Raw genomic sequence first — 26,125 nt, 5'->3', positions numbered from 1 at the left:
GGGAAGGTGAATTAAGGTTGTTTACTTTTTTATCCTCTTTTTGCACATTTAAAAAAGATACATATATATATATATATTTTACTGTGTGCTTTGAATTTAGGACAACTTTAAAGAAATTTTCCTTACACATCCCTGTCTTTGTTGTATTAATCTGTTGTGTGAGGTTATATGGGGGTGGGGTATTTGCAGGTGCCCCAGAATATCATACTTTTTCCCAGCTTAATATTGGCAGGTATGCACTATTTAAACAGGAAGTCGCTGTGGCAACAAAAGCTGTCGAGGAAATGCCAAAAATAACATTCCTAACTGCCAACATTCTCTATGGTGTTTATTCATGCATGGAGAAATATGTGTTCCAGGATGATTACAACTTTTAGAATTAAAACAAAAGTTATTGTACCAGAACTTTAAAAAGAAATTGTTTTCTGCTCAAAATTAGCGCTTATTCGTTTGCTTGGATTTGAAAGTTCTCTCCTCTCCCTAACTCCTAAGTTTTATGTTCAAAGCTCATGCCAAGCCAAGTATATCAGAATCAGAATTTATTTTATTAACCCCGTAAATGGGGAAATGTTAGTGTCACAGCAGCCAGAGGACAGTAATATTACAATAAAACATAAAAATAATGATACAAAATAAAGAATATAATAAAAGTAAAGAAACAGAAATGGACTCATACATATAATATGTACAAATATATTATAAACAGTGTGGCAGTGAATTGTTGACAGATAATAAATAAGGGTATGACAATTGCCCAGTTATTCGAACCAAATACTATATATTTGATAATGTATAAATACAGTATTAAACCACTGGCTGAGTGTGGCCCCAGTTTATGCATCTCACATATAGCTGCTGATAGCGATAGCATTTAGCAAGCCTGATCAGTGACGGACAACATTACGTAGAATAAGCCTGCTTCATGACTTATTCTGCTAAAGTTAACACAAGTCATGAGCCCGCTGACACTGTAGCTGTGCTGTATTCAGAGCATATGAACAGAAATGTAATTATAGTTATATTGAACTTAAGTACCAATGTATTGTATATACAAGTTTGACTTTTGCTCTATTTAGACATGAAGTATGAAGTGTCTCATCATGCTAACCTGACTTATGAGATCACTTAGTCCACATTATTGGCAGCAGAAATTATAAATTGAGTTATGTATGCTGCGTTATTTTTATTTTCCTGTATGTCAAAGTCAAACACGTGTCAGCCAACATCACAAATGAACAGTGACTCAAGGAAAAGGGAAATATAAAAGAATATATGAGAGTCCTAAAAATGCCCTGTATGATTAAGAGTGCCCTTTCATCCTTTCCCATAACGGTGCCACTTCCATCCCCCAAAGGCTACTGTAGTCTTTCCCCGGCTTTGTAGGTGAGAAAAATATAGTGTCAGAAAAAGTCCACAGCCCGGAGGTGGAGGAAATGTTGACACCGTGCAGCCAGCAGCAGGAAAAAAAATGTCAACGCCACAGAAAAAACCCTGCCACAAAGGAAAAATAAAGAAATAAAATAAAACAGAAAGGTGTTCAGTTAAAAAAGTCTCAGGATTGGAGGACCCTCTTAAAAATAACACCATCTCAGACAGTAAGCTCTGTTTCCGAAGGTGGGAAATGCTCCTTCAAGTCATCTAAAAAAAAAAAAAAGTTCTTATCCAACCTTTGCATCAACACTTTCATGTCTCACATCTGATGGGGGAGCAACAACCGTGGTAAAGTCCAAATATTTTGCAAAGGTCACAACAGGATTAACGCTTTTTCAATTTGTCTGCTTGTTGCCTGATGGCGTTGATGTTTGTTGTCTCGTGTTGAGATGGATCAGCCGCATGTGTGTGTGTGAACCTCTCTGAAGTTGAGCTGTTTGTTGTTTGTCCAGATGAAGTGCTGCAAGTATTGGCCTGATGACACTGAGCTCTACGGCGACATCAAGATAACGCTGCTGAAGACGGAGACGCTGGCAGAGTACACCGTGCGCACCTTTGCCATGGAGAGGGTGAGTCATGCTCTCACATTTTCTTTTTTTCAATTTCAGCTCTCTTATATAGCTTCTGTATCATGCAACCCCACTGATACGTGTCTCATCTCGCTTCAAATTTGTTTAACTAGATTCTATTTGTGGGGTTCTCTTATAGAATATAAGCAACTCATTTAAATGTGTCCTGCTGTTTCTTCCAGAGAGGTTACCCTGCTAAACATGAGGTGTGCCAGTTCCATTTCACCTCCTGGCCTGAGCATGGTGTGCCATACCACGCCACCGGCCTGCTGGCTTTCCTGCGCAGGGTCAAGGCCTCGACACCTCCTGACGCTGGGCCTGTGGTGGTGCACTGCAGGTAGCTCAATGCTTTCCATCCCTATAATGACCTTAACACCTCACAGATGCAGGTGTTTGAAATAATTCTGGTCTTGGATATGCTTATACTTTTTAATAGCCATATTCCTTTGATGGTATCACTTAATTTGCCCTGTTTATTTCTACTTCAGCTTGCGTTCTCCTTACATTTCCCAAAATATATTTCAGTGACTTGGTGCTGTATTTGTGTAGGTGGAGAGCACAATAGCGACAAATCCCAGAACTTCAAAAAGACTATCTAACAGGATGTTGTATTTCACACATAACCAGCAAGAAATTCACAAAAAAGTGCCATTTTTGACAATCAAGGATAGTGTCTGCCCTTTTCAGTGAATGACTTTCATTCTCTGTTGGACACTGGTGTGACAAAAGAAGCCATTTCTCACAAGGCAATTTCTGCTCAACTGTTGATATGTGCAATTTAAGTATTGCATTATGAAAAAAATAAACACCATCAAACTGTGGAGAAAACATTAGAATATTGTAAATAAAAATGTGCTTGGTCAAGTTGGTATTAGTGAATTGACACAGTATTCTAAAATATCTCTATGTTTGTGACAGTTGATCTGTAATTTTAGAATGAATACAAAACTTAAATTTGTACTACTAAATCCATCTGCTGATCTTCAACTCCCCAGGATGCAATTCCATAATAAGCAATCTGTAAAAGTGATGTAGCCTACATTCATGCAAATACTTTGGTAACCATAGAGATACATTTGCCTGTAAGCATATGCGTGTGGGTATTTTTTCAGATCAGTCAGTCAAAAGATGTTAAAACTGCAGTGTGTCGTGTTTGTATCCTGCTGAATGAATCCTGAATGCAGAACTTTACCGCCTGAATAGATAAGCTAATTCCAGTCAACTTCTCCTTTATGTTAATGATGTCAGTGCCTTTTGGAGAAGTTGTAATGCAGATATCGGACAAACAATATGTAATTATTGGAGTTTATATTTTTACTGTTGGGATTAAAAAGGGGATTTATCTTCCCTTGTTGCCATAACTAGCTATGGTGGTGCCAAAATCCATTGTAATGTACTGTAACTCTCTCTAAATTGACTGCTGCGTGGAAGGGTATAGAAAGAAACAGAAAGAAACGGGTATCTGGTCGAACACATACCCTCGATGCCAGTTTGTGCTCACTATCTTGCGGCTAATCTCCAAGGTATTCTTGCTCTTACTGGCAAATAAACACACAGACAAACTTATGTGAGTAACGGGAGCCAAAGTTCACCTCTCTGTATGTTTGAATACTGATAGCTTGTTAGCCTTAGCTAGCCTGGTAGCTTCCGGCTAGGTGGCGTTCCCTTTGTTGACTACGTTCGCTTCAGCTCTACCCATGCTCCACCTCTTTGCCCATTGTTGATTAGCCAGGGGTTCAGCGGAGTCAGGCTCCGTTGGTTGGTGACAGCCAGCATGATCCACATTCGGCTTCATTTGGGCTCCCGTGGGTGTTGTCAGATTGGCTCTGTCTGTCATTTTATACAGTCAGTGATTCTACTCTTAGTTTCTTGAAACTGCATTAAGTCATAAAACTGCTCTCCACGGCCCCTCTGCTCTGTCTTGTCTCTACCCTCATGTCATTATAACAGGCAGTTAATTTACAGTCTAATAATACTAACAATGCTCCTATTAACGTGCAGCATGACATCCCACCAGATACCAATTTGATTGCCCAACATGGGCCCATGTAGTGGTGATGATGAGAGTCAAAAATATCAATGAGATCCCTGCCTCTGGCACTAGAAGCAGACAGGCAAAAAGACAACAACTTTTTTTTAGTGGTCTGGATCAATTTAGCTGAAGTACAGGTGTGACAGCTCCCATCTTAAATCATTAAACATTTAAGTGTCTGAAACAAATAGACCTTTGTTATGTAGTTTGTTTTCTTGTGTACCTGCATTACCTTAAATGTTCCTAGCAATGTTGAAGCCCAGAGAATTCCTTATTTTACTTAATGGTGCATTTCATTCAGCTGTCAAAAAGTAAGGAAGAATATAACATGAAAAAAAAAGCTTTAAAACATCGACTTGTCTGTAAAGCATGTCAGCCTGAATCACATAAAAAGATTATCATTAAAAAAGGTAGTTTGTTTTAAGCATTAAGACAACAACTCCCATGATCCCAATCTCCTGGGTCTTTTGTTTTGTTTGAATTGAAGAACCCCATAGTAGCAGAAATGACATACTGCATATGTAAGGGAAACAAAAAAAAGGGGGAAACAAAAGTGCACTTTTAATTTTTTTTTCTATGTGAAACACAAGGTTACAAACTCATCATTTGATTCGGAACAAAACAAAAAAATCTGTTGGTTTGGAAACGCCCTTGAAAATCCGCCTCTTTAGGGGGTCTCACTGTGGTGGTTTCTGCAGCAGACTTTGATTGACAGCTCTCACACCATGCCAAATTAAAGTATGAAAGCACTGTATTCAGGATTATTTTCCTGAAATATTCTTCAAACATCTAGAAACACATTTAAGTTTAAGGGAATGACGTCGAAAAGTAAAGGACACAAAATGTGTCAGCAATCTTAGTATGTGTGGCTTGGTTTTCTTTTTACAGCTCATGAGTCTCCCACTTTTTTTTATTTCTGTAAATTCTGCCTGTCATAACATGATTGCAGTGTGCATTATGTGTCAGTCAACACACTAAATATAGTGCTGTCTGCCAAAAAACAGCAGCTTTTAAGGTCAAGCAAGGATGAAAAATATGACAAAATACCATGGGACGCTGATGGTGAGATGCTGGGATTTATTACCGATTTATTTTTTTATTTCAACATTAACCATCTGATGGTGGCTTCTAATTTTGATCAAGTACCAACCCTGTTGCATCTTATCAGAAATAATGGGCTTGTTTAACAATATTGATGTGCTGCAGGCAAACTGTTTTTCTGTTCGATGGTGAAAAACAAGGCAGTGCTATGAAGACAGATGTATTTTTTGCGGCTTAAAAAATCCCAGTGCAGAATCTCAGATGGGTTTTAAAATAACCAAGCCTTACCCGGGGAGGGCCGAGGCATCCACAAACACCCACACAAGCCTTTACCGCCATGTTATAACCCAGACAGGGAAGGCAGAGGTCTGCACTTCAAATTTCCAACTGAAAGGTTTTTCACTTTCAAACTTCAACTTTGACTATTTTTTTTGTCAGAACATAATGGTCACTGTATTCCCTGTCTTTCTTTGCAGAACAAAGTCTCTTATTATACTTGACTTTCGGCTGAGTATCTTGATCATTACCAAAGGTTCCCCGCTGAGATTTTTTCATTTCAGCAGTGTATTCAGGTTTGTCGATTCTCGCCTTTCTCCTTTTGCACCAGTATGGGGGCAGGCAGGACTGGCTGCTACATTGTGCTGGATGTCATGCTGGATATGGCTGAATGTGAAGGAGTGGTGGACATCTACAACTGTGTCAAGACCCTCTGCTCCAGACGCATCAACATGATCCAGACTGAAGTGAGTGGGAGAGCTGACTCTGTTAGACTAAGCTGCTGCTAGCTCACATTCCTCAATACTTTTGTATTTGTTCTGCTTTGAGTGCTTGAATGCTCAGAATTCTATACTTTTTACGCTGGAAAAGCCTCCAAACCAGCATTTCTACAACCATGGGCAGCAGTGGAGGAATCAGATACAATAGCCACATTACAATGACTAAGTACTCTGGTACAAGTTAAACGTCTAGGTTCAAAAACTCAATAGGGAAAATGCAAACGTTAAAAGGAAAAGTAGTTATAGCGGCGTTATTTGTTACCCAATCGCTAGAATAAATGTTGGTAGTGTTTCATCTTTCATCTTAATGTTGGGACAACACTGTGCTTATAATCCGGTTAGCTTTAGGTAAAAAAAAAAAAAAAATCATGGGGACAAGGTCAGGAAAAGATCATGTTTTGTGCTTAAAATACCTGGTTTATTTATAATTATGTTCCAATGTTTTCAGCTGCTAGCTGCCAAATATGCCCTAAAGTTGTTTGGTAATGTGTAAATAGCATACAGAGGGCTTATCATAGCTTTTACCAAAAACAACTACCAGCTTAAGTCAGAAGAAAGGTTGATTTACAGTTAAAAATGGTTGATTAGTATATGATCATTTTTAAAACCAAACACTCATTAAACTGGCCCCTCTGCACATTTAATTCATTACCTGATTATTTAGTACATGTAATTAATTGATGCTGTAGGTGGTCCGAGAGGAGCTACTTTGAATTATTTTTCCATTTGTTTGGCATGGTTTGTTAACAGCATTGGTTTTTTTTTTGGTATCTCATCTACTTGAAATTTGTATTAATTACAGTATGACCAAATGTACTCAGTCCGTTAGTGAAAGCTAAAATGATGTGTGGAGGGTATAATGTTTCTGATATAAAGGTAATTTAGTATAACCGCTTGTTCATTCACTTCCACAGAAGATGTCAAATCAGTGCAGAACAAAACTTTCTAGTTGATACACAAGTACCAACTCTTCATTTAGTAAAGATACTTTCCTTAAAACAATATAGATATTAAAAAAAACACACAATTTGAAGTAATGCTGTTTAAATTCTACTCAATGTGAAATTCCAATCTTCAGATAAACAAGCCAGAGAAAGACATTAATAACTGGGGTAAATAAAACTGTTAACTGTTGGAAAATATTTAAAAAGCGTTCTCTTGATAATGAGTCTGTAAGTGGTGTCTGGGGAGAAATACAAAAACAATAGTATTTATCTCCTTTTAATTTCATCTTTTCACCTCTCAGCTGAAGCTGCTTTACCAGCTGAATACACATTTCTGCAATTACAGAGCATAATAAGAAATTCTAAATAAGTTGGACGAGGGACAGTTTTACGCCTCTAATATTGAATGTACCCGAGCCTCTTTGATCTTTTGTTTGGTTGGGTGTCAAAACAAATTTCTTGGTTTCCTCGTTAATTGCTCAGCTCATGACGTTATTTAAACATTGTGTGTGGGCAGTGTTTTTCTCCTCTGATGTCTGATGTCTGCACTTTTTCACCAGATTTATATACAGTGTCTCGGCTCAGAAACAATACCTAAGAGTGGGCATGACGGTGTGAAGGATGGTTTGACAGCTATTGCTATTTGTCAACATTCAGCGGCAGTAATTAAATTCGGCATTGTCCTCACAAGTGGCCAATTAACAGTTAGGAGGCTCATAAGTGCAGCGAGGGCTTTGTGTGACTTTGTAATTTTCCCCTGCTGTCCATCTCTCAGGAGCAGTATGTGTTCATCCATGATGCCATCCTGGAGGCCTGTCTGTGTGGAGAGACTGCCATCCCCGTTAATGAGTTTGCGCTCACCTATAAGGAGATGCTGAAGGTTGACTCTCAGAGCAACACGTCGCAGCTCAGAGAGGAGTTTCAGGTAAGGCACACAAACGCACCACATTTGTACATATAGGTTTGTATGTGACTTGTCTATACAATCATTTCTGATTGATCAAACTCATTTCATGACCAATTGTTCCAACCCTCAAGCTAAATCTGTTGTGTCCGTGCGTTTCTGTTGTTTCCCTTGATTGAGGTATCGTGTCCCAGCAGCAGTTTAGCCACACAGTGACACCAGTTCACTTAATCACACAAAATACTCCCAGTCGCCAGTTAATTACATCTAAGGTACACCGAGCTAAAGCCAATACAATCTAATGCGATGATGCACTGTTGAGTTGTGCTGCGTTAAACTGACAAGTGTTTCCATTATTTTGTCCGGTGCATTTATATCAGGGAGGTGAGGCTAAATAGCAGAAACAACTCTCTGTATTGAATAATGGAATGTAGCTCCAAAAACTGCATCCTCAAACACTGTCATGTGGGGTTTTTTTTCATACAAATGTGCCTGCTTGGTTTGAGTTGGCACATTAGTCCAGCACGGCAGGGCTTTGTATTCCCATTACAACAGGACTACCTGCTTGAAGTAGAGAATAACCGCTAACAAAGTTCTGCTTATTCAGTTGTAATCGCATTTTATTTCCTATAAATTCTTCACAATGAAAGACCACTGTTAATTTGTAATTTAAAGTTTTTCATTATCAACAATTTTTTATTTTTGTTTTATTTTATCAGCGAGCAGATATTTGGGTATACAGCATGGCTAATGAGTTTACTATAAAACGAGTAATTTATCAGCATCTGATTCCAGTCCTCTTCATTGTTTCCACAATGCAAAGGCCTCTTAAACAGGCTGTGGGGGGTAAATCGGCTTTCCAGCTGCTGACCCCTGCACATTAACACTGATGTTCTTGAAATGCCAAAATTGAAATACGTCTGTTAATTTAATGACAAAACAAACAATGAACACTATTTAGCCTCATAATTTGGGATTCTTGACTCATGTTGCTGTCACACAGTGCATCACCCACTGTGAACATTGGGAATAATCACAACCTTGGCGACTGCTCCGACTTGAACGGACTTGTCAGGTAGAAAGGTGAAGTAATGATACCCAGAGCTTCGAAACTGAATAATGCAGAGACAAAGAGTCCGACCAAAGCTGGCTCTTTAGAGTCAGTCTTACTGGATGAAACATGTCAACAGGAGTCACACTGGAGATGTCTGTGTTATAAGATGGGATTCATAGTTGAGAATCGTATTTCTCACACTGATATCACCGCAGTAACACTAGACGGACGTACTGTGCAGATCTGTGTGGTGCTGTAATTTTATAACCCATGTACTATTTGACACGGTGCGGCAGTGGAAAGGCTCCTCTAGCCGTCTTCTGAAAAGAAAACAGATGCAGGTTAAGCTGTTCAATCACAGTTCTTCAGGTCTCCTGGTGAAGGAGATGTACATAGGGTACGTCACACCTTTCAGCTTCTATTTTAGTTGATGTTTATTTTGCAGAAACATATAGCATAAACTGAATTCCAGACACCACAGCATCCATAGCACTGAGCTAATGTACAATGTGCATCCGTAAATTGGTCCTTGAAATGCCTAAAACATAAAAGTCGACAACAAATACGAGCAAGTACCACAAACTGAACAATATAAGATACCGACTGTAGTTCAGTACATTAAAATGATCGTGACTTCATGACCAATCCCTCTTAAAAACAGTTTTAGTTTGGGATCCCAGTCAGGATCTAGTTTGAGTTCTTTGCAGGTAGCAAAATCTACATATGGATCCCCCAAATAGAAAGGCTGTGGGGATTCACGTTGAGCGCTCCACCTGTTGGTTTTTTGTGTGTAAATGATTGATAGTTTCCACAAGTTTTGGAACCGGTCCAGTAGATCACCTCAGCTGCCAGCAGCAACACAGCTGCAGTGTAATCCATTGGGTCAACCCCGACCGTCAGAGTATCGTCCACTAACAGTGCTTGTTTTGGCTGACAGGCTGACATTCGGAGTGTCGGACAACTTAACAAAATAAATTCCTCTGGAAATGGACCTTTTTGTAAAATAATAACTGGAAACACAAGTCTCTTGTTGGAGGAAGATGGTTGTGGAAACTGGAGCTGGATAGGAGTTTGGAGATAATGTAGACAAACTGCCGGCATGATTTTTATTTACAAAGTGATCGCTGATTTTGACAATCTAGATGAGGCAATAACTGTAACAACTCACCTCCCGAGATTTACTTCTCCTTGAACAAGGCTTGTGTTTCTTGTAAAAGAGGATCCTGTTGTTTACCAAAAAGGTCTCTCTCTGTGGAAATCATTTCAGTAATGTTGTCAGACACTCAGAAAAACAACCTCAGCCTGTCAGTGGCAAAAACAAACACTTTCATTGGACGTAACTTTGACAGTCAGAGGAGATGCGGTGAGCCGACCAATTCCAAATCATTTGGTAGGTTTGAAAAGATCTAAATCCCCCTTTAAGAACATGGCAATGATGTCATCTGATTGGCTTCCCAATATGGTAGCTGCATATCCAGGGCTGCAGTAAATCTACTGTTTATGTGTACAGTAACAGCACTCCTCTGTACAGATATTTGACATTTGAAGTAAAAACAGTTCAGTCTGAATGCGCTCCATCACTTTTTACTACTGTAATCTCTAAATCATAAAGTTGGTAAATACACAGCGAGATTCCTGAGACTTGACTCCATTCCTGCTATTTTTTGTTCTGCACAAACCCTTCCTACTGCGTGACTTTTTTTCATTCAGCCAAATATCCATATCACTACAACTCTCTGATTGCACTGACATAACGATGACTCAGTCTGTATCTTTTTCAAGGGAGCCTTAACACCTACACTGTATCGTGTACTGTAGGTCTTTCCTGAGGAAGAAATCCTCCGGTTAAGATTAAATGGATAGTTAGCGTTCACCAGGACTGACACTGCTCTTCCAATCAGCATACTTTAAACGTAAGAAAAATTTTGCTCAGCAGAAAATGTCTTAGATTGCGGCTAAGAACATCTATTTGTCTTTTCTGTAACGCTACTGACTCGTCCAGTTAATGTGAGTTATAATGATGTTATTGATCGTTGACCTTTGGCTTGAACAATTAGACTTTTTCCTTCTCCACAGGCAGCACAGTAACCTTCCCTCAGCGGTGCTCGCAGTCGTCCAATAAGACAGACTCATTATTGCAACTTGTAGCCGAGACGCAATATTCCAGTTACGAGCCTGAGTGTTCTATTCATTTTGTCGACACCAATAGGGAGTCATTCACAATATGAAACAAGTTAGATAATCAGTTCGCTTCAATTTCCATTGCTTCCTAATATGCTTATTCATAATGTATGAGATTGCGCTGAATGTGTTTTTATCCATTACGCCTTGTGGGGGTTTTGATGATTAATGCGTCAAAAAGTTTTCCCAGAGATGATCGAAGATAGTTGTGCTTGTCAAGTATTGACAGTCAGGCAGTTTGAGTGGAGAATGTTATCACTGCCTCTGTCCATCTCGCTTTGATCCCGTTTCTGTTCCGCTACGTCTGCCTCCTCTCATCACTATCTCCATTCTCACTCTCTCATTTTATCTCTGCATCTATAAAATTTAAGACACTTTCAAACGCACATGCCAACCTTTCTAATTATCTCTTCTGCACACTGCCTTCATCTTCACTTTGCTGCTCCTCCTCCTCCTCCTCCTCCTCCTCGTCCCCCTCCTCCTCCTCCTCCTCCTCCTCCTCCTCCTCCTCCTCGTCCCGCAGACTCTGAACTCAGTGACTCCTCACCTGGATGTGGAGGAGTGCAGCATCTCTCTGATGCCCAGGAACCGCGAGAAGAACCGCAGCATGGACGTCCTGCCACCGGACCGCTCCCTGGCCTTCCTCGTCACCACAGAGGGAGAAAGCAGCAACTACATCAACGCAGCGCTCGCCGACAGCTTCCTCCGGCCCGCCGCCTTCGTGGTTACGCCGCATCCACTGCCAGGCACAACCACCGACTTCTGGAGGCTCGTGTACGACTACGGCTGCACCTCGGTGGTGATGCTCAATCAGCTCAACCAGTCCAACTCTGCCTGGGTAAGAGGAGCTGTCAAACCAGCTGGATATTAAATTGTCGACACACAACCAAGACTAAGTCACTTTGTTACTAATCTTATTAGCTGGAGCTCTAACTTCTACCTTATCTTGCTCAACTCTTTTAATTTAGCCATGGGCAACCTCTGTGTGACAGCATCTGCGTCACAGCTGGATTTTGATTAGTGACACACAGTGTATTTAGATACATCCTAATAAAACTGGCTTTACCGCAGTGTGATACCAGAGCAAGCTTTCTTCACATTTTCTGAAATACGAAGCCATTTTTAGGACCACAAATTCTCGAGACTCCCAACAAAGAGGTGTCATGTTAATGTGCCAGTGGTATCATTTCGCTAATCATTTGTGCTTAATACTGTAATGAAAAAATGTGCTTCTGTTTAAGGGGACACATGTCAGGTGAAGAGGGTAGCATTTTTAACTATTAGGTATCGCCATAAAACTGTCCCAGTTGATCACTTACATTGTGACAAATTTGTTTTTCATATTACTGGTTTCTGAAATTGAACATTTTGGAGGCTAATGAGGCATTATCCATTTAAAAATGCACTAATTTGAATACATTTCTGGAACAGAAATTTGAATAATGGATAAAGCCACATTGAAAAGTCTGTTGAAATATTAGAATCCTGGGTCCATTTTGGGTGTCTCTTTTTATCAACTCATAAATGAATAAAACTACTGTGTGAATAGGTACCACCATGAAACTCCCAGTTGATTATCTTATACTGTTTATCCAATTAAGTCTGTGCTTATATATGTGCTTGTATTAATGCCCACAACAGAAATCTGAACTCAAATAAGCACCTAAATGTGTGTATTTCGGACATGTTATTTCCACTCACCTGAAAGAAGACATAAAAACAGCCCCCAAATCCAGAAAAAAATGCGACGTTTTCACATGCAGTGTCTTCCCTTGATACACCTTTTTATTATTCATCCATCTTATTGCAATTTAACGTCTGCCACTGGAGCAGCTTTTCCTCTGAGACATGTGCAGCATGTATCCCCTAAAGAAGATATGGAGAGTGTTGAGCGTGCGGGCCTATTTCCTGCCACTTCCAAACACTGTAAGGCAAACAGTAATTTGAAAAGAAGAGCAAAAAAAGGAAAAAGAAAGCTGTCAGGTGAACGCTTCTTGTACACTTAGCTGGAAGCACTCTCCTGCACAGAGTGATTCCTCCTCCCTGAGAAATAAAAGAAAAATAAAAATAAAAATCTCAAACATGAGGGCAAAATACACTTGTATTCCATCTCATAACAGGTCTTCCTCAGCCTGACATGGACTCTATCTAGTTTTCTTACTCCCATAAATGTCACCAAAAAGATCATTTTTGGACATTGAAATGAGTCAAAACATCATGAACATATATATTAATTGTAGGACAAACAGGTCTCTTTTCATAATCCTGTGAAGCTTATAAATAAGACTCATCAAATACTGCACTGACAAATGACTCTGATGAGTAAAGCTAACCTGACACATCTGGGCTGCTCATAAAACATCTTATTTTACCAGTCAGGAGTCTGGCACTAAGAGTTCCCTCCTAAGAGCCCTTCACAGAGCTGCAACTTTTAGCAGGGAAACAAAGAGAACTGCCCAGCTCCCCGGAGCTGAGTAACTAAATGTGGGGTTCCTGGGCTGATGTTCCTGAGCTGGTGCAGCACATGTGCTAAAATACAAAACATGAAGTGTTGTTTTTACACATCTGTTCTAAGAGAGTTTTCCCTTTTTGAACAAATGTGTTGAAGACATTAGCAAGCATCAGCATATAACAAAAAAAAACTACCTATGTTGTGATATTGTCACTGTCCTCCTCTACAGGATTTTAACTCCCTCATGTGTTTGTTAGGCTTACTGTTTTGTCTTTTTGTCAAATCATAAATTAATGATGAAGTTTATAAAACAATGCAAAATGCTCATCCTTTTTCTTTTTAAAGAGCCTTAGGTTTGGCCAGTTTTTATATTATGAAAAACACAGTAAAACTGCAGCGATTTAAAGCAGAGTGCAGTGCAATGAGGAGGTGGAAGAGGATGCAGAGACAGAGCACAATCAAGGGATTGCAGCCTGATGTGTTTATTTTGTTGATTAAGGTTGCTTCGTAATGTCGCTTTCGCGCTTTGAAATTCTAAGCAGCCAGTATTTTGACAGCTCACGGCACATGTCAGACTTTATGACCTCGCTGGGCGGCCTGAACTGGACGAGACACTCACTGTGCGCGACGTCTGTCAGTCAGTCACAAACCACGAAGCTATCGTCGGTGGCCGTGAAGAACAACTGTTATGGGGAGTCCAGCTGATCATCCTAGCATTGAGAAAGTACTGTCAAATTCACCGTCCAACTCTGAGAGCGGTCTGTGCAGCATGTAGTTTGTCACGTTCAATAAGTCCCCTGTGTTAGGACTACTATGTGAAAATGATATTTTTTGTCTACATTACAGCACACGTGTAATGCACTGCAGACAATTACATTTTGTTTTAGCAACACTTATATATTGAGTGGGTCACACAGGTACTGGTAATGAAAAAGATTCAGCTTTTATATTGCAAACTGTTGATTTTGAGAGGACCTTCAGGGGTTTCTGTGAGGTGAGAATGCTCTTTAAATAGGCAGGATCCCTAAATATTATTTATATTTCACAATCACAGTGCGGTGGGCCAATTGACACAAAGGTAAAGTTGTATTCTTGTACCGTTATGTATCTTGTGCTGCATTATTTGGTTACTGTATTTTGATCATTTTTGAAAGACGGCAACTGCTGAAAACAAAAGCTGGCAAAAGTATAATCAGTGTTGGGAAGATTACTTTGGAAATGTAGTTGGTTACAATTACAAGTTACCCTCTTGAAAATGTAATAATAGTGTAACTATTTCAATTACTTTCTCAAAGTAATGTAACTAATTACATTTGATTACATTATGATTACTTTTCTTAATTTTGAATGAAATCTCTCAACTGCTAACCATTTTCACATTTTAAGACCTATAGTGTGATAAACCTTTCAGTTCAAAGGTTTAACCATATATTATGAGTCTGACCTTAGGCCTGTACTGCGAAGGAGGCTCACTTCCTCACTAAATGGAGCGACAACAGGCTGATTTCAGCCAAGAGGAGCAGGTTGTTTTAATGGAGAGAGTAGGAGCGATATAAAAAAGCCTGATCACAGCCTGAAGCAACAGTGTTGCTCCAAATATGACAAGAGGAGGCTGATTTTAATTTCTGACAGCTCTACATTGAGCTGCTTTTAAATATGAAGCTTTAGAGCAACAACAACTGTTGTTTTGAACTGTGTTTTATATTGTTTTCATATATTTCACTGATCGCAATTATAAAAATGCCAGTGTGTGTTTTATTGAAAGCGAGGCTGGTGTGCGTATGAAAATAGGTTACAGTGGGTATTTTAGGTGCTGTAGCTACAAGCAAATCTCATGTCGTCTCTGTACAAAGACCTTTTTAAATGTGAGAAAACAGAGTAGACCTACTCAGGATTTGCGTTTGGGCAACACATAACAGGCGATACAATTAATTTATTCATGGCCACATTAAGTTAAATTATCTGTCCTGCTGCGATCGCACAACTTCTTTCAGTGGTGACTGACTGTATATAAAAGTAAATAGGCTATAGCCTAATAAACGACCTCCTGACGCGAGTCGGATCAACAGCTGAGCAGCGTTTCCCCTCAGCTGAACATCTGTAGGCGGAGACGCTCAGAGAGAAAGTAAACAGCAGCGGATCAGCGCGATCTCTCCCTCCGTACAAATGCTCCGTTCTGATCCAGCTCCACTGGACTTTCAAAGTAAAGGTGACGCCAGCTGTAAATGAGTTAAATAGTGAAACAGCGGCGCTTTTATAGCCGATTTTATGATTAAACTCTGAACAGAACCTGGTCGGGACCAGGTTATGAGCTAAGCATAAGTTACCATGGTGATCTAGCTGGGTAAAAGAGAGCCACCTTTGTAATACAGGGAAGCCTGGCTTCTGTCTGTATGAAGTGTTTTTTGTATTTCCAGCCCAGGAACATCTTGTGTGCCGCTGACACTGTTGCTGCCGCCTTACGGTTTGTCGGTTGAGTCGAATGGCACATGACCAGAGAGAGCCAATCACAAGCGTCAGTTTTGGCAGGAGGATGTTGATATGAAAAAAACTAAAAACAAACATGAATCCAGGAGGGCGAAAAACTATTTGATAAATCCGAGCTTTGGCGGCGATTTTTCAAATGTAACTTAAGTTGTAATCATTGAAATCTCCAAAAGCAACTGTAATTTAATTACATATTTTCTCCCAGTAATGTAACGGATTACAATTACGTACATTTTGTAATTAAATTACGTAACGTCGTTACATGTAATTCGTTACTCCCCAACACTGAGTATAATATACAATCAAATTCTATAATCAATACATCCCTACTCTACACTGTCTGGTGTTGAATGAAGGCAAAAGATGTATTTGAAACATTAAACGGTGAACTGCTTCAGCTCGAGTATGAATGTTCAAAAATACCTGCAGGTTTTTTTTTTTTACGTCTGTATATAAACACGACATGTTCATATTATCATTCCTTACGATGAAACACGTCGACAGCAGTAGTGACAACATGTCAGCCGAATCGCTCCCTCCTCCCAGATGAAAGTGACACACGGCGCAGTGACGACGGGTCATCACTGTCTGGCCTTTAACTGGCGCGCTGCCACCGGGATGCAATCGCGCTTTCGGGCCGTCTGTTTAATTTGCACAGGCTGTCGTGGCATTAACACATTCTTATCGTTTCTCCCCATGTTTGCTCATGCGTGGGTTTGTTCTGCCGCCTCCCTATCGCTGCTCTGTCACCGTGTCATGTTGAATTCCCGCTCAACATTTCCACCATGCCTGTCAGCTGCAACCTGTCCTTCTTCCTCTGTCACTCTCCTCTTGTTCTTCGTCTTCCATGTCTCTCGCTGCCAGTGGATTAACAGTCCACCTCCCGACACACACACACACACACACTCACGCACACAAACAGACTCTCAGTTTGCCCTCCTGAGTTGGAGCTGCCTGTCTCCTGTCTGAATGTATAAATATTTATCTCGCCTCGTGCCCAATGTCACCTGTTAATACCCTTCTGTCACAGTGAAATGCCATCATCACTTCCTCCTGGAGGGCTCCCCTCAGTCCCAAAGTCAACGCCGAACACGTCAGCGTGTCAGCACCGCTCCCTTGTGTTCTCCCCCCCCCCCGTCTTGTTGGCTGGGGGACGCGTCTTTGAAGCAGCGTTGATGGGGAGACCTTGGCTTTCCCGCGCGCGCCAACCTCCAGGCTAACTTCCTGTTTATCCCTCCCAGGCGTAGCCAAGGTCTCCTCCTCCATTAATTTATAATGTGCTAATGGTAATGATTTGGACTCATGAATAATGCGAACTAGGTGACCGCGGCTTATGTGAGGGATTGTTCAGCGTGATGAGAGGCTTGTTTTTTTGGTGTTTTTTTTTTCTCATTTAATTTACGGTTGCTATTTGTAGATAATCATTGTCATTTAGGCTAATTGTCTCCGCTGTCAATACTCAGGTGTCTTGTTACTGGGCCTCACCACCACTGGCTGCTGACATAATGATTTGTCCTGCCTCAAGCAAGCATGGACTAATGACCTGCTATCTCTTCTCTCTCTCTCTTGCTCTTGCTCCTCAGCCTTGTCTGCAGTATTGGCCTGAACCGGGGCTGCAGCAGTTTGGGCCAATGACAGTGGAGCTTCTGTCCAGGACAGCCGACGATGACGTCATCATCCGCCTCTTCCGGGTTCAGAACATCACCCGGGTAGGTGGATCCAAAAAAAATAGTTTTAAAAAACCAGATCAGATATTTGACTTTGTTTTTTGACAGTCCAAAAAAAAAAACTGTACACGTTGTTGGACAAAATAACAGGAGCACCTGTAAAAATCTACTGCAATCCAAATAAAGCATTGGAATAGCACATTGAAGTTCTACAACAAGTATATTCCCATAGCCACAGAATTAATAGCTGTCGTAGTTTTGTCACTACAACAGTCAATATGTTTTTGAGTTTGTTTTTTTTTCCTCCTGAATCAGAAACCTTACATGCCGGTTACACCTCAGCTTTCAAAAATGTTGACGTGTTGTTGAGATCGTGTCAGAGAGCTGTTGTTTCATCTCTAATCGGAACATAATATCAGCTCTGGTTCTGTCTGAACTTGTGTAATTCATGCTAACAAACTAATTGCGCTAGCTTACAAAGCGTCAAGTAAAAGCAGTGTCTCAGGAGCTGATTGTAGAGACAAAATTAGATCCTCCAAAAAAGATAATGAGTGTTCTTCCCGCAGAAGACAATTAGGAAAACAGTTGCTGAGGGGGCAGAGATGGAGAATGTGGTAAGCTAGCCTGAGTGAGACTTTGATGATAGATCTCGACAAGTATCATGAGTTTAGATATGAGATGAGTGCCTCAACAACAGAATCACTAATAGATGTACTGTATATAGGTGGGAAATACTACCTGAAGGTTTCTTTATTCACATCTTAAATTGTTTCTGATATTCGAGGGGGTAATTCTACTGACGTTGCCCACCTTCGTATATAAAACACTGATGTATCCACAGTGTAGTCTTTATGATGGTGTGGTGGGATGATCTTAAAGTTTTGATTTTACTGCGATGATCTGTCTATTTTGTTCATGCCATTTGTCTTCTGCTGAAACTTTAGTGTTTATAATGCAGACAAATCTCGACGCAGAGTTTTTTGTTTTTTTTTAACATTAAGTTTTTCACTCTTGTATTGGGCTAACAGTAGGCCAGGGTTAGCAAATTGGTTATCAGGGAAATTGTGTGAAGGGAAAGAAGGTAAAGCCTACTCACTACCTCCAGGCCACAGAAGTTTAACTAAGGGTCAGCCAGTGTTTTTTCAGATTGGGTAAGCAGCACCGATATTTAGATGTTGTGCACGCTAATAGGAAGACAAGCTTTGTAATAGCAAGTACGCTTAATCATACAAAATGAACATCCAATACAATTCTTTTGAAAGGGAAAAGTAAATAAGGAACAACAGTACAAAGCCATATATCAAAACACCAAAGATACACCTAAAATATAAATGTTAAAAATATCAAATTCATTTTCTCATGACACCGAATCCAAAACAACCTAAATTCACACATCCATTGATGTAGTTATGTAGAAGAAATTCAAACTCAGAATGATTTTTTTTTACACTGTTAATAAGGTAATAATACAAACCTTGTGCAACACTGTTTGAAGCTGAGACAGTTGGAAAATCCTTGATTCGTGTTACATCAGATTTGTTTTCAAGTATTTCTGTTTCTGAGTCCACAGTACCTTACCTCGAGGGGTCAGAAGTCGTAGAAGTAGAACAGACATGAGTGCTGTGGACTTTTACAATACGTAACAATATAACTTTGCGATAATAATGTTTTACCCTGGACTGCACTCGGCAGGCTCTTAGTGCGGTCAAGTGCATGGCTGAAGGCTGCACGTGTCGGGTCTCATTAAACGTGTTTTTCCCCTGACTTGATTACAATCAAAGGGTGTGATTTCCCTCAGTATTCACAATAACTTAATGGCAAAACTGCTATTAACATGTTTCATTTTCTTTTCGAGTGACATTTTTTTTTTTTTTTAATTTGGATGCTGACAAACACTAAAACTCTGGCTCCGTTGCAGTGGGAGGCATTTTCCTGGCACTGAATCAGTTCATTTATTTTTAAGAGGGTTAATGAAGCCTGATACCAATATAATGATTGTGAATGGTGACCTGGGTCCCAGCTGGCATTTGTTGTTCCCCAGCGGTTGGAGTGATTTGCAGCATAATAATCCTACTTTTCTGTATCAGCAGCATGATAACATAATTAGCTACATGCATATAGTCCCAAGACCTGCTTAACGAGCAGATATGCTCCTGTTTGAGCAATTAAGTACTAAACACTAAAACAAATTCAAAACTCCATGTTTTTTTTACAGTTAACACAAAGAAGTTTCATGATTTATGTCCATGTCCAGTATTTCGGGGGTTTTTTTCTGTGTCGAGCTTGTTTGTGAGTCTGTGTGTGGTGTACGTGTCTGGGTGTTGTCTGAATAATTTAGCTGAGCTCCCGCTTTCACTTCACACTGTCGCAACATTTCTAGCTCCCATCCTTTGACCTCAGTAGCCTTACTAGATGCTTCCAGCAGCTAGTTGAGCAGATGTGTCCCTTAGCTGCCAAACCCTCCAAGCCCCTGCGCCGCCTTACCTGACCCCCGCTGTACCCCATCACCCTTCCACTTCCACCCAGCCCCTCAAATATCTTGACACCATATCAGAAACTGTTCCCACGTGGCATCTCTGCAGGATCCCGAGGAGACAGACACCACAGAGCGAGACACCGATAGCCTCTGCCCCAAGAAGGAACGCCATTGTCAAGTAGATGCAGAAAAGGTTGTTGCCAAATACACTGTTATAACTGGAAATTACCAAACTTATAAGGTGACGTCGTGGTTGAGATGTTTCCCGGCCATTGTATTGTTTGAGCCTGTGATCCTAAGTACCTTATGGAGTTTTTTTTTTACAGCTAGTTCAATAAACCTGAAACCCCAATTAGAGATGAGTATCACAACGGTAGTCAACATGTCAACATGTCTTTGTTCAGGGTCCCCATAGAAAGGAGCGTTTTTTTTTTTCCCTTTATTTGACTCTTCTTCCACACAAGATAGCCCGGTCGCATGCTGCCCCCCTATAGTCAAGTCCAATAGATTAGAACAATAAATAACTTTAAAAAATCTGAAAAAAGAATTAATTGTATGCTTAATGTCGTTTTTTTTTCTGACATTACAACTATCCAACTATATTCTCGAGTTCTTAAACTTTGAACCTTTTCCAGCATATTTAATTGTTGTTGGGTCTGACACTGTCCCATTATGATGGTTATTGGAAATCAATGTAGTTTCTGACTAAATAGGATTGAAATTGATTTTACTGATTGAAAATTGACTGATCCATCTGTATTTATCACATATATTCAAATTGGTGTTCTGTTAGCTGCAATGCCAGCAGTGTAAAATGGACATCAGCAAATCAAGACCAAGGTTAAAAATGCAACCCAAAGGGGCCTGTAGTTGCTGTCATTAGGTGTTAATATTACCAAGTATTCCCTCAGCTGAGAATCTTTATCACTCATAGAGAATGTTATCAAGAATTAGTGAAAGTGCGGCACTTTTTGTAGCCGATTTTAATCCTACACTCCCAACAGAACTTTTGTTTGGACCAGGCAAGGAGTTCCCATGGTGATCTTGTCAGATTAAAAGAAAGTCACCTTCATGATTTTGAGAGCCCTGGCTTAAGGCTCAAGATACCTCACCTCAACATGTCATTAATTTTGCTACACAGTACACCCTTCTGGACATAAGTGTGTGCTAATGGCACCTCGTGTCGAAGTAGTAATACGCCTCCTAAAGAAAATGAAAAAATAAAACAACCTACTTCTCGACAGGCAAAGTACTTTCAACATTCAACATTTTATTTTGGTGAGAACAACTGTAAACATGACAGCGATTTATTTAAAAATCCCCACAGGGCACGTTTAAGGTGCCATTTTCCACAATCCATCGAGCATCCCCTGGCTGTCTTCGGTCTCGTATAAAGTTGTAAAAGTTAACCCAGAAACATTAAGCTCTGCATGTGCAGGAAGAACAAACTCCATTCAAATCCACAGACTGCAGAAAAAGAGACAGTGCAGAGAGGAGCTTGTGGCTTCTTTGACATTACCAATAGTTTTCTGGGACATTTTGAAGCAGGAAATTGGGTTAACCACTCTGTGTTATATTAAAGCCCAAACAGGTCAAAACTGCATTTGGACAGCAGGCAGGAAGCCTCAGTATGGCAGACTAAAACATGACCTGATATGCTTTATAATTAAAAACTGCTCTAATCTATGTTATCTATGTAAACGACTTCACTGTTTTGATTCACTGGTACTGCTCTCGTCAGTCTCGTTTCCACAGCTAATCTTGAGCTGGTTCGATATTTTTGACAGAATCCGATCCGGCTGATAGATAGATCAGCTAGATGTTTGATTGAGGGAGCAATGTGTGTGGAGCAAATGCAGTGGATTTTAATGCATGTATGATGGTTTATATTGGGGGAAAAAAATTAATAATTTCTTACTTTTTTCTTTTTTTCATCCCCACAACTCTTGCTTTCGATAGCTCCAGGAAGGCCAGCTAGTGGTGCGTCACTTCCAGTTCCTGCGCTGGTCCCCATACCGCGACGTGCCAGACTCCAAGAAAGCCTTCCTCAGCCTACTGGCTCAGGTTCACAACTGGCAGAGAGAGTGTGGAGAGGGACGCACCATTGTCCACTGCCTGTGAGTCCACTTACATACATCTACAGTACATATATGCAGTACATGTGTTTCTGATGGCCAATACTCATATGAGCCCTTTTATACTTAGACTTCGCTCTATAACTTATTTTAAATATGAAGCTCAAATCTATTATTAATTCAACGTATCCTCATTAATTGCATTCTTCTCTGACTGGAAACAGCTCTTAGACTTTCTATTGAAACCTGTGCTTTTGAATTTTTGGACCCTCAAGTAGATTTCTCATAAGATGGCACATCACATTCATATTTTTCACTTTGCCGCTGTAAGACTTTCCATTGTTGTAATCCTCTTCAGATTTTTTCAATCTCATCAAGTCAAGAGTTCCAGTGAAAAAAAGAACTATTAAGTGTTTGCGTCTCTACTGTATATTAGCCGCTCGAGTGGAGGTGCCTGCCTTCCATTAGTCAGTCCCCATCTCCCTGTTAGAGCCCTTTGATCCCTGGAGGTCAGGCTGTGTCTTAGACATCCCATATCTGATTAAGTCCCCGCTCCCGTATTTTAATGAGAGCTTTACTCAGATATTCATCTTGAAAGTCTGCCAGCTGGCCTTTTTCTGACAGCGTGCTTGATCTGCGCTCAGTCAAACTGTGACATTTCACTCTGTAGCACCCCCACCCCCCCTCCGAGAGTGTCTGAGCTGTTGTACCACATCTTTATTAGGTCACTCATGTCTTTATGCTTCTATTGTGTCTGTGTGTGTCTGTGTGTGTGTCTTTGTTCGTTCTTTCTGGAGTAGGAACGGCGGCGGTCGAAGCGGTACTTTCTGTGCCTGCACCATGATACTGGAGATGATTCGTCACCATAGCGTCGCGGACGTGTTCTTCGCTGCCAAGACACTGCGCAACTCTAAGCCAAACATGGTGGAGACAATGGTGAGAAAGCAAAGGGTATTTTACCACAATATATTAAACCGTATCATACTCTGTCGCAGTCTCGACAGAGGGAATGTCAAGGAAGTGAAATGCGCGCTCCAGCAAGACTAGATGATTAAGTACGCCATCTTCAGGAAGTAAACACAACTTTTTTCACTTCTTCAGTACATTCCTGGATCTTTATCTTAAGGAAAACAACATAATGTAAAATTCAATGGTAATGAACGGTTCAATGTCTAGACCGAATGAGAAATACATTTTGGATTTAGCACATTGAGAATAAAGTCAAAGGAAAGCAGCAGGTGGGCAAAAATCAATACAATTTATCTCTAGCTAGTGCAAATTTAGGTGAGAAAGTGTTAAAATGTGTCAAGTTGAGCGCTGCCTTTGTGCTTATCCTGAGGCCATGTGACTCCAGTTTATGAGAATACAGAGACAAAAAAAAAGAGAGAGAGAGATACGGGAGAGGAAATAATAGAAAGAACAGGTTTTTTATTAAGTTCTGACATCAGTCAGATTCAGCCCAGTTCTACACCTCTGAATGATTGTATTACCTTCCTGCAGAGCTGCTAGCTACCTAGCTACATCTGAGAAAAATAGCAACGTTAAAATTAGTGGTTGTTAAGTTCACTTACTAAACAACAGCTGAATAAAAAATTCCCTATGTTCAGATTTCATGTGAAAAACTGCTTATACCAAACAGTACTGTAGCTGCTGGGCTGTTGTTTGGTTAGGGCCAAAACAAAAGCTGAGCTATCACACTGGGCACTGTAGCTTTTAGCAAATGTTACTCAGTGTGATTTATTGTGGAGTATTTCGTGCTCTTGGATCAACCAGGCTGATGTATGCAGGATTAATTTGAAATAAACTCCAATCCTGGTAGTGAAGGAACATGTAAGTGCAGCAGTGTGGCTCATTGATGTGTTTTGTATTTGTACAAGACTTTCTGCCACTTATCTCCATCCGTGTAGGTTTAATTTGGCTTAGTTGGATAATTAAATTATTGATATATTGCACGAAAGATATACAATATATGGTTAAACAATTTAAGGCTATAGCCTTCCTACAGGTTCTCCGTCATACCATCATGTAATGGCTGGTATGACCATGAAACGGGAATTACATCAGATTCTATGTTGTATAAAAAGATTCTAAATTTAATTTGATGGACCCGACAGAAATGCTGTTTTGGCAGGATCAAATAATTGTTTGTTTTGGTCTGCACATGGGATTTGTTAACCGTAAGATAGATATAGATGTTTCCTTTCACTGACAGCAGGTGGAGGAAAAGTACACCAGGAACTAAATTAGAACATTTGATCACTAAATAACTTCGGAACTTATTGAAATAGGAACATCCAAGGGAGGATTAAATGTTCATAGAAATAATTTCCTCGTTATCTGTGCTTGTTCTAGGAGCAGTACCGGTTCTGCTATGAGCTAGCCCAGGAGTACCTGGACTGCCTGGAAGTCAGATAGCACCAATTCCTCACTTCTCGTCCTTCGAGGAGAAGGTCTGGATCCTGGATCCTACATCCTGGATCTCTGCTCCTGCCTCCTCAGTCTGTGTACACAGCTCTGGTTGTCTCCTTTGCCATGCCTGGATGAAACGTCGTCTGCCATAAAGACTAAATGAGAAAGCTCACTGGACTACTTGTAACATACTACTGACACCCTTTTTGCTTTTCCTCTGCGCTCCGATCCAGCCTGTACTCTCTAGTGCCACTTGACATCTGCCAGACCAGAGGACACTTAACAGGAGTGGAGTTCATTTTCTATACACCCACTGTCAAAGCAGCCGGACTACCTGTTGTACACCTTGAAGACAGGATTAAAGAGCTCAGCTGTGTCCTGCCTTACTATGAACAAACACTGAAAGGGAACTACAGTTGATGCCAACCACTGGGTGATATTTTGTGTTTGTTTGTAACACTGTAAATGGTGCAATCTGCTGTTGGTGAACATCCCATGTTGTACTGTACTATATTTGAACTTTACGGTGGGTCAGGCTGATGACTGAAAGTTAATTGAGGGTGAAACTGAAAAAAGTCGGTCACATCCAATGGACATATCTGTACAGTAGAGTTGTCTTGGACCTAATTTCTCTTTATTTATTTTTTCTGTGTATATAGATGTTTTTTTTCCTCCTTCCTCCGGGTGTTTCTAGGTGTTCTCAACGTCTTATCAATGTGCCAATCCATTTCTCTCTGTGTCTGTAAATGGGGACCACTTCAGCATCTGCATGCCCAGTCTTAAGTGTTTCATTGCAGTGTGTGGCCCAAGTCTGCTTTAGGGTGGATTCTGCGACGTGAATCCCTCCGCTAGTCCTGAGAGAGCTCCGTAAGAAAAACCACGTGTTGCTGTGAAAAATCCGGCGAAAATCTGTCGCTTTCTAAATTTGTATTTATTCAATGTGTTTTATTTTCTAAATAGTGTATAAAAGAGGAAAAGAAATAAAATATGTTGTTGCCTAACAGCCACGCTTTTTTTGAGAGATTTTGTTGTGCACCTCACAGACAGGGGCAGGGCCAGAGGGGTGGCTGGGGTCCCCCCGAGAATGGTGTCCCCCCCATCTTCTGGGACAGTTTGGGGGATGACATAACAGAGGTTGTTTTCTCGAGTAGGAACCTGCGGGGCTGAAAAATGAAACCAATATGGAAGTGCCAAAAACTGTATTTCCTCACATGGCCACTTGAGGATGGCTCAAGTCAGTCCCCACAGAGCCCCATATTAAAATGGTGAACTTTCCATGAGCATTAAAGCAACATTATGTAGATATGTAGAAATTGGTGCGTAAATACAAATCCCAAGTTTCTCTCACAGTTTTTCTGATGCAATGAATATGCCAACTACAAACACTTTTTGGCACATCATAACTTTGCGGTAACATTAAAGTGATTCTCATTAAGGGAAAATAGTACAATTATCAATATATTAATTAGAGCTTCACCCTTGTAAAAGATTCTCAGAGAGCTACACTCTGCAAAGGTGTGTCCAAGCACTCATGTGAGTTGGGTTTGAGTTTGTAAGGGGACTGTTGTTGACGCTCCCCAACACCTCCACCAAAGCCACCACCCCCAACCCAGCCACTCGCAAACAG

General features: G+C 40.5%; 1 protein-coding gene across 1 annotated transcript in view; it reads left to right on the top strand.

The window, feature by feature from the left end:
* ptprua (protein tyrosine phosphatase receptor type Ua) overlaps positions 1–25,501 on the top strand; it is a 202,746-nt gene extending 177,245 nt beyond the window's left edge. Inside the window, 9 exon segments of the mRNA XM_030412151.1 lie at positions 1,884–2,000; positions 2,183–2,337; positions 5,681–5,816; positions 7,569–7,718; positions 11,456–11,770; positions 17,455–17,580; positions 21,974–22,131; positions 22,890–23,025; positions 24,442–25,501. Of these exon segments, the coding sequence (XP_030268011.1) occupies positions 1,884–2,000; positions 2,183–2,337; positions 5,681–5,816; positions 7,569–7,718; positions 11,456–11,770; positions 17,455–17,580; positions 21,974–22,131; positions 22,890–23,025; positions 24,442–24,504 (1,356 nt within the window). The 3' untranslated portion in view covers positions 24,505–25,501.
* Positions 25,502–26,125: the final 624 nt, after the last annotated feature.

This window comes from Sparus aurata, chromosome 3, assembly GCF_900880675.1.
Source record: "Sparus aurata chromosome 3, fSpaAur1.1, whole genome shotgun sequence".
In the NCBI taxonomy this organism is placed as follows: domain Eukaryota; kingdom Metazoa; phylum Chordata; class Actinopteri; order Spariformes; family Sparidae; genus Sparus; species Sparus aurata.
Note: the sequence above shows the minus strand (reverse complement) of the source record. Positions and strands in the feature narration are given on the sequence as shown.